Genomic DNA, 10,000 nt, shown 5'->3' with positions numbered 1-10,000 from the left:
CTCTCATCTCTGCATCACTCCTGTCAGCCGCATTCTGCCTATCCATCGCTTATCTTTAGGCAAAGCAAAACATTGATCTCTTTCTCTCACACATACCTACGGTTACATACACAGATCATTCACACACACACACACACACACACACACACACACACACACACACACACACACACACACACACACTTGTTTAATTAAAAGCGGTATTCATTTAAAATCTAAACACATCCATCTCTCTCCTCCCTCTCACCATTATTTTTATCAATGTTTGCATTGCTCATAAGGAGGGACAGGATTTTCATTCTGACCACCCTACTGTTAAAGGACCACAGAAAAAAACGATATCCAAATATAATCCTGCCTTTGACAATATGCAGATAAGATGGCCCTTCCTAGACGGGTAAAAGCTAAACAATGATGAACCAAATGAACAACATCTCAGTGCGTGTCGTAAAAGCATGGCCGCTGGTTCCTGGTTCGCCATCTGTGGCGTGTAAAAGGTTGTGCCCAGGGTCCAGCTGCTATGGGGATAGGGCCCCACATCCAGGGGGTCCGGGCTGCCACTGGGGGCCAGAGGAGGGCACATCTGGGGGGGGGGGGGGCAAGCAACAGGGGAACGGACAGAGGAGAGGGAAGAACTAAACTGAGCAGATGGAGGGTGAAATTAACCAGGGTCCGGAGAGAGAGAGAGAGAGAGAGAGAGAGAGAGAGAGAGAGAGAGAGAGAGAGAGAGAGAGAGAGAGAGAGAGAGAGAGAGAGAGAGAGATAATAAGGGGGTTGAAATATATAGATGGGGGATGATGGTGGTTCAATGGATAGGAAGAGAGAACATATCGGCTAGGAAGGCTGAAACTGATGGATGATGATTGTGGGGAAAGAGAAAGAGAGAGAGATGGATGGAAAGGATGGGTAGCAAATGAGTCCTCTCCATCCTTTAGCCTGCCTGCCTGTCTGTCAGTCTGTCTGGACAACGCTTGCTCCTCTTGTCTAAAGCCATTGCCTACCAAGACTCGACCTGCTTCAGAGTGGAAAAGCAGATATTGGAGAGCAGCAAATTACTTTACCTTATCTCTAACTACTCCTCCCTCTCTCCCGCAGGGAGATGCTTCTTATATTTAATGTAGTTCATATCTAGTCATTTATCAAAAGCAACTAATCAAAAGCTAGATAAATGTCACTGAAGTGAAGGTATGGGGGAGACATCTTGGGATGCCTGGTATAGGTAGACTGTGGACATTAGGGATCAAACCCAGAACCCCTTGGGTGGGGCTCAAACACCCTAACTAAAATATCCTGCCCTAGTGTCAGTTTGGAGCTGAATAGAGAGACACAGAACAATGGCCACTAATATAGTTACTTATTTACTGGAGTACATTTTAGAGCCACTTACTTGATTTTATTTGATTAAAAGTTTATTTTATTACATTCTTCTGTTAGTTTGAGTTATATTTTATCCATAGTTAGAATACGTGTATGCAGTATTTTGTGTTTATAATGCTAGTTTATGGAGGCATGATAATGTGTTCGTTTGTCTGGGTCTAAGGGGGGATTTTCTGCCATCTAGTGGCAAGTCATTATTCAATACAACTTTAAAACTACTAGCATCTCCAACACAAACCAGCAGCAAGCACAAATGGCCCCTAACACAAACCACCTAGCAACACAAATTACCCCTAACACAAACCACCTAGCAACACTAATGACCCCTAACACAAACCACCTAGCAACACTAATGACCCCTAACACAAACCAGCTAGCAACACCAATGAGCCCTTACACAAACCAGCTACAACACCAATGAGCCCTTACACAAACCAGCTACAACACCAATGAGCCCTTACACAAACCAGCTACAACACCAATGACCCCTTACACAAACCAGCTACAACACCACAGGACGTACAACATACAATAAGTGTATACAGTGCCTGGACGTACAACATACAACAGGGTTGCCAACTCTCACGCATCTGGCGTGACACTCACACTTTCAGCATCAATCTCACGCTCTCACGCACACGCAACAAATGTCACGGCAAAAAAAAAAAAACTCCCGTTAAATTTCTGCTGATGACTTGACTAGACTAGACCAGACCACATCGTATTGTTTTTAAAAGGGGAGGAGTTTAAGACATCTCTGTCTATGACGAGCTCCCCCCCCCCCCCACCGTCAACAACTCTGCCTGCCTGCAACCCCATATTCTCACGGCAGCCAAAAACCCAAAGTTGGCAACCCTGATACAATAAGTGTGTACATAAAGTGCCAGGATGTACAAACCTACAATAGAATCCACAAACATACAATCCACAAACATACAATCCATCTCTTGTGATGGATAACAAAAAGTACTGCACGTCCACAAGCAGCAGGCTGAATGACGTGTACGGGAACACAGCCGTGTTGTGGTTGGGGTGAAAAACTGATTCCTTCAAAAGGATTTGCTTGGAAGTGAAACGGAAGGAAAAAGAAAGGAGAAGGTCGCGGTACATAGAGTTCCTTACTTCTCTGACATTGTGCTGCCATACAATCAGTAAACACTTTCACTTCTGCTCGTATTGAGAAACTGGTTCAACTCTTTTTCGTGTTTTCTTAAATTATGATTTTAAATCAGAAGCTGTTGCTTTCAAGTTAATGCTACGTTTCATTTTGTCGCCTGTCAATGCCATTGTATACCCTTCACTTCCGTGGAAACACAGGAAAGTTATCCTGTAATTCAATATCGATTGAATCAGCTTCTATGACAAGTGGCTCATGCCAGCCACCAAGCTAATGTGTATGGGAATGTTCTTGCGTAACATTTAACACACTCATAAAGTTATTATATAGTATTATATATTATGTGCCATATATAGTATGGACAACCATTGAATTTGCCACGCAGGTCTTGCGTTAGCTACAGCTCTAAGAGTAGTCAGCCCATCGAATGATAAGTAAGCAAGTTAACGTTACGTTAGCAAACAGTTTTGATTTAGAGGCCCCTAGCTGCAGACATTACTCATATACCTTAAAGAGCGATTAACCAGCCATTAGCTAATCATGCTTGGCTGTATGAGTGACTATTCAGTATTACTTTCACAGCAATATTTCCACAAAATGTACAACCCTGATTTATACGTTCCATAGCCCTGCAGGGTCCCACATCACCATGCTATTAAGCAGAAGCATACAGCCCAGGGAGCTAGCTCTAATGGTCCTTTTGTTCAACTCATCTGGGCTGCTGCATGTAGTTAGACCCCCAGCTAAATGCTAATTCAGCTAAACGTAGCCTGGGACCCACTGCTGCCAGAGCAGAAGGTAGAGGGTCCGTCTGGAAGATTCATGAGCTGTACTTAACCAGTAACCAGCCAGAGGCCAGGGCCAGGACTGGAGTCAGTGTGGACACACCTGTACACACATACACACACCTGGACATACACTCACCTATACACACACACACACATACACACATACCTGTTTATACACACACACACACCTATACACACACACACACACACACACACTTGTACGTACACACACCTGTACAGACACACACACCTGTACACACACACACACACACACACACACACACACACACACACACACACACACACACACACACAACTCTACAGACACATACACGTACACACACACACACACACACACACACACATGTATACACACATGTATAATATACATAAATAATAATAAAAATAATAAAATAATAATATATAATAATAATAATAATAGAATAATATAAATACACACACCTGTACACACACACACACACACACACACGCCTGTTCATACACACACCTGTCCATAAACATACATGTACATACACACAGACATGTAAACACATACATGCATGCATCGATGGTGTGCGTGTGAACACCTAAATGTGCATGGATATGAACACAGATCCAGAACAACCCGACGCACACACAGGACACACACACCTGCATGGATGTGAGCATAAAGATACACAGGTCCCCCCCCCTACACACACAAAAAAGACAGACAACCTCTCTTTATCATCTTTGTCATGTCATTTTTTCCTCTCGCAGTACATCGTCAGTCTTCAGACAGAGCATGTTCCGCACACACACACACACACACACACGCACGCACACGCACACACACACACACACACACACACACACACACACACACACACACACACACACACACACAAACACACACACAGCGCTCATTGTTCTATTCTAAAGCAGGTATGTGTCTGGAGCTTCTAATTAGGCTGTGCAACTGTGTCTCTGTCAGCAGAAAGACCGAAATGGAAAAGCAGCCGTTTAAGTGTGGATGAATGGAGTGAAGGAGCAGGTAATTATACCTGACAGACAAAACGCAATCAGGCTCCAGAGCAGACCCAGGATGGAGCTCCAGGTTTCACAGCCTCTCCGCCCGCTGCGGAGATAAAGTCATTACGTTGAAGAACATTCCCCTTCACTGTGTTTCATGTGTTTATGTTCCACTGAGCGCTCGTTCTTTCTGCGGGGCTACGGGTTGTGTTGTGACTTGTCTGCGGTTGTTAAATGAATAGAGTGGGCCTGTGGAGTTTGTGTAGCAAGGCCTGTGTGCTTCTCACAGTATTTACAATATAACGCCTTACAGTTTTACCACATTATGTGAACAGGACAATTACTGAGACAGAAAACACACACATACACACACTGTGCATATACTAACATGAATGAGATGCACAGAGCACCAACATAAGTACAGAAACAAGTCAGGTCAGCCAGAGAGGGAGCCTTCTCTGGCTGAAATGACCCACTCCAGCGCGTTGTGCAGAAAATGTTCATGTTGTTTGGCTAGAGTCCAGGTGCTGAATAAGTGATGAAATAAATAAACAATCACAATCTGTTGTCTCTTTTTTCACTCCTCTGGAGCTGAGACGCTGAGGGCGGAGCTGTTTACCCCGTCTATCCTGGTGAACCTGGACATGAAACCCTGCTCAGCTCTCTGGGGAGGTGGTGTTGAGGGAGACTTCTGTTGGTCCCTCGCTCTCCATCGCCATGGCGAAACCAAAATAGAAGGAAGACTTCATTAATGGTGGCTTCACCAAAGCAGAAGAGAGGCCTCAGTGTGTTTAATATGGGGAGGTGCTCAGTAACGAGAGAGTGAACAAATGAAAGCCTCGGCACTCCACAGTATCAGGTCAATAAGGTTTCCCATGGTTATCTCGCTAGCGTCGACAAAGTGCATTTCAACCTTATTATGAAGGTGAAACTTCAAAATAAAACTTCATCGTTTGTTTGTGTAGTTAGTTAGTTAGTTAGTTTATTAGATGTCCCCTTGGGGAAATTCTCTTTCAGTCATTCATAAGTTCATACATTTTTCGCCATTCTTTTCTGACAGACAAACATTCCACACATCTGTGGCACACAGATACCTAATCCAAAACACCTAGACATTTACACACATGACATCAGACATTTAACACATTCGACATATGCAGCACGGAAAAACACGTATACATTCATTTGGGGGGGGGTTAGACACTCACACATACAGTTATCAGGTATACAGGTATCAACGTTGGGGTACATGAGAGGCATACATTTGCTTCATTTATCTGTGAGGATTTGCTTTGTTGATTATTTGGATGGCTGAGGGGATTAGGCTTCTGCTGAAGCGGGCTTTGTTGCACCTTATTGTACTAAACCTCCTGCCAGAAGGTAGGAGTGAGAAGTAGCGGTTGAGTGGGTGAGTAATGTCCAGGGATATTGCATGAGCGACACGTGTGATGGCCTTGTTGTTAAGTTCCTGTAGTTTTGGGGTGTGCAGACCTATTATTTTGGTGGCAGTGTTTGTTATTTGGGTGAGTCTATTGCGGTTTTTTACAGTGAGCATATTGAAGAAGCATGTGGAACAGTATAGTATAATGGGTTGAACAATGCTTGTGTACAGTAGTAGGAGTAGATGGGGGGCAACATGAAGTCCTTTTAATTGTTTAACCTTTTAACTGCTGAAAGTCTCTGGTTTCCTTTTTTATGGATATCTGTTGTGTGGTGTTCAAAAGTGAGTTTATTGTCAATTGTGAGTCCAAGGTATTTGAAGTGGTCTACAGTCTCTACTGTTTTGTTGTTAGTGATGATGGGGTGGTGGGGTTGTGCTTGTGCTTACCCGGACTGTCTGTTGTCTGTTGGTGAGGAAGTTGTGAAGGAGATGGATCAGGCGTGAGGGGACGTTGAGGTGGAGCAGTTTCTGGATCAGTAGGTGTCTCTGGATGGTGTGGAAAGCGGAACTGAAATCCGCAAACAGGATCTTGGCCGTTGTGCCTGGGGAATCCAGGTGTTGTAGGAGGAGGTGCAGCAGGCAGGCCACAGCGTCCTCAGTGCCTCTCTTGGCCTTATAGGCGAATTGGAGGGGGTCCAGATGTTGACAGACATGTGGCAGAATGGTGTGAAGTAGTAGTACTCCAGGCACTTCATCAGGATGGATGTGAGGGCGATGGGGCAGTAGTCGTTAGGTTCTTTGGGTCGTGGTTTCTTGGGTACTGGTATTATTATGGCTGTTTTCCAGGGGGTGGGGATTTTACATTGATGGTGGACCTCACAGAAGAGTGAATGGATTATTGCAGAGAGTTCAGTGGCACAGGTCTTTAGCACCCTTGCTGAGATCCCGTCGGGCCCTGGAGCCTTGCCTGGCTTGCATCTCCTCAGTTGCCGCCTGACATCCTCCTCTGAGAAGGGGGCTGGGTCGTTTGGGTCCAGTAGGGGAAGTGCATCCAGCTGTCCTCGACACTCTTCTGTGTAGTCATCCGCATCGAACCGGTTGAAAAAGATGTTCAGCTGATGTCCTTGCTCGGGTGGGATTGGAGTGCTGGGTCTGGGTGCACTTCTGGTCAGTGTTTTGGCCATCTGGAAGGCTTGCCTGGAGCTGAATTTTTGTTCCAGTTTATTTTTGTATTGTAGTTTGGCTTTGAAGACCTAATTTTTTACTGCCCGGTTTGCTGCACTGAGTGCTATCCAGTCCTTGAGCTTGAAGGCTCTGTGTTTTTCTTTCAGGCTTTTTCTTAGTTGTGGTGTAATCCATGGTTTGGAGTTGGGGTATTTTTTTATTTTCTTTACTGGTATGGTGGTCTGGATACAGAAATTGATGTAGTCTGTGATGATGGAGATCCTGTCGTTTAATTCCCCATCAAACGTGTCCCAGTTGGTGCATGCCAGGGAGCCTTGGAGTTGCGCGATGGCGTCCTCCGTCCATTGAGGGGCGCTGTAGGTCTCTGGCTTGTGTTTTTTGAGTTCCTCTTTGTATACCGGAAGTAAACAGATCGTGTTATGATCCGAAAGTCTGAGTGGAGGGTAGGAGCGTGTCCGGAAAGCGTCGGCGATGTTACCGTAACATAAGTCTAAAATGTTATCCTTTCTGGTGGGGGTGTCAACATACTGGTGAAATGATGGTAGAACGGTGTCCAGTCTACATCTGTTATAATCCCCCATGATAAGCACCGGAGCCCCCGGTGCTTATCAGCCCCCGAGCATCGAGTTAGCTTCTTTAGCTACTAGCTCGGATGCAGTATTGGTGTTAGCGTTTGGGGGAATATAGACACAGCTAGTCACCAAAGTAGGGAATTCTCGGGGGAGATAGTGGGGGCGTAGGGACACAGTCAGCATCTCCAGATTGGGCGTACATATATTTTGATGGACTTTGATATTCGTACACCATCTGTCGTTGATGTAAAAACATACGCCCCCTCCCCGCGTCTTCCCTGATTGAGCCGTTCTGTCCGACCTGATGATGGTGAAGCCGTCCAGGGTTACCTCGTTGTCGGAGATCGACCCATCCAGCCAGGTTTCGGTCAAGGCAATGATGCAAATGTCTCTGAAGGCCCTTTCCAGACGGCATCAAGCATGTAGCATATCCATCTTGCTGCGGAGGGACCGGACATTTGCCAGGATGATGGAGGGGAGAGGTGGTTTGAAGGGACGTCTTCTAATCCTGCTTCGGATTCCTCCCCGTTTGCCCCTTTTCCTGGGTCGGAGCTCCGGGGGTAGGGCCGCCGCGGGCTTGATATTACTTGGCGGAGAGTCCGTAGTGATAGCAGTTCTTCTCGGCTGAAGGAGAGTAACCTTCCATCTATTACCGGTCGCACTGTGAGGCCATCGCAGATGAACAAATGTATTGTGATCACCAGGACAATGATTAATTTAGATTTGTTTGTCATCATGATTGACAAATCGGAGACACGAGACGAGACAGGACGAACTTAAACAAGACTTAGACAAGACTTAGACAGCCGTGACGAGATGCGTACAAGATGCATACGGAAACTGTGTTGTCGCAGCAGAGCATGCGCCAGTGAGTGTGAGTGTATGGGGTGGTGACAAGAGATCGGTGAGTTTTAATGCTAATATCCTCTCTTTCATCTATCAGGCAGTCAACGGAACAGAGCAGCGTATATTTGTAGATGAAATGGCATTTTATGATCTATGTTTATAAGATTGAGTGGGACACCAATCTTCTGTTATTGGCCTTGAGCTGAACGCTATCACTGGGAACAAACCTTCAGCCTCTAACAACTCTTAGAGGTTTACTACAAACTTTTACATCCACTCCCTGATTGCCTCGTCTGTTGAATGGCTGTTTATCCCTGGGAGGAAGCAGGGAGGAAACTGACGTAGCGACAAAATAAGTGAAAATGTTTGTTTCATAGCATACACAGTGTACACATGCGTGAGCAGTACATGGTTTGTGTAAAATATCATGTAAAAGTAGTTCAAAAGACCAGTGTAGTTTTGTCCTCTGAACGACTTTATTCCAGAATAATTGCACAACTAATAAACGTACAGCCCATGTATCACAGCCATGAGGGAAAGCCAAAGCATTAATTTCCTTCTTCGAGGTAATCTTCTCCCTGTTTCCGATTATTGACCACCTGTTTTCAACAAAAGCAATAGAACGACACGACGCGACACTTAGTGGAATATAACAGATTCCATTTGCAAAACCTGTATTTTAACAGCTAACAGTGTAACGTTTGGTGATGATGAAGGGAAAGAGAAAGAGGAGAAGGCAATGGAGAATAGGATGAGGTTCATGGTTCACGGTCATCGGCCAGCGACACACAGCCATGTGTCCACCCATTCAGCCCCCCGATCCTACATCCTACGGCGACCCTACATCCTACAGTGACCCTACATCCTACAGTGACCCTACATCCTACAGCCATCCTACATCCTACAGTGGTCCTACATCCTACAGCGACCCTACATCCTACAGCCATCCTACATCCTACAGCAACTCTACATCCTACAGCCATCCTACATCCTACAGCCATCCTACATCCTACAGCCATCCTACATCCTACAGTGGTCCTACATCCTACAGCGACCCTACATCCTACAGCGGTACATCGTACAGTGATCCTACATCCTACAGCCATCCTACAGCGACCCTACATCCTACAGCCATCCTACATCCTACAGCGACCCTACATCCTACAGCCATCCTACATCCTACAGTGGTCCTACATCCTACAGCGACCCTACATCCTACAGCCATCCTACATCCTACAGCGACCCTACATCCTACAGTGGTCCTACATCCTACAGCCATCCTACATCCTACAGCCATCCTACATCCTACAGCGACCCTACATCCTACAGCGACCCTACATCCTACAGCCATCCTACATCCTACAGCGACCCTACATCCTACAGTGGTCCTACATCCTACAGCGGTCCTACATCCTACAGCGGTACATCGTACAGTGATCCTACATCCTACAGCCATCCTGCAGCAATCCTACATCATACATCATACAGCCATCCTACATCCTACAATTAAGGCAGGGCTCCGCCCCGGGTGTTGTGAGGAACGATTTGCATTACACTATGCACTCTTTCAATGATTTAAAACCATTGGTTTCCCACATCCTTGGAATACGATTGGATCTCTGAGCACCGGGTAAACGTGGTTGTTTGTGAATCATCTGAGCCAATGGTAGACCTGTCTTACTTGAGTGACCGACAGTTGTCACCCTGCACACTATCTGCACCC

The 10,000-nt window shown here is 45.8% G+C and overlaps 1 protein-coding gene across 1 annotated transcript in view; it reads right to left on the bottom strand.

Annotated features, from left to right (window-relative positions):
• The window catches only part of LOC311341136 (uncharacterized protein), a gene marked incomplete at its 5' end in the record, with an annotated part of 99,317 nt that overhangs the window by 89,273 nt on the left and 44 nt on the right, over nucleotides 1-10,000 (bottom strand). Inside the window, 3 exons of the mRNA XM_084466032.1 lie at nucleotides 6,122-6,346; nucleotides 7,069-7,247; nucleotides 9,981-10,000. The exon at nucleotides 9,981-10,000 is cut by the window's right edge and continues 44 nt beyond it. Coding sequence (XP_084322158.1) covers nucleotides 6,122-6,346; nucleotides 7,069-7,247; nucleotides 9,981-10,000 — 424 coding nt within the window. The remainder of the gene's footprint in view (nucleotides 1-6,121; nucleotides 6,347-7,068; nucleotides 7,248-9,980) is intronic.

Source organism: Micromesistius poutassou (genome assembly GCF_964030765.1).
Source record: "Micromesistius poutassou genome assembly, chromosome: 3".
Lineage (NCBI taxonomy): Eukaryota > Metazoa > Chordata > Actinopteri > Gadiformes > Gadidae > Micromesistius > Micromesistius poutassou.
This window is presented reverse-complemented; position numbering and strand designations above follow the sequence as displayed.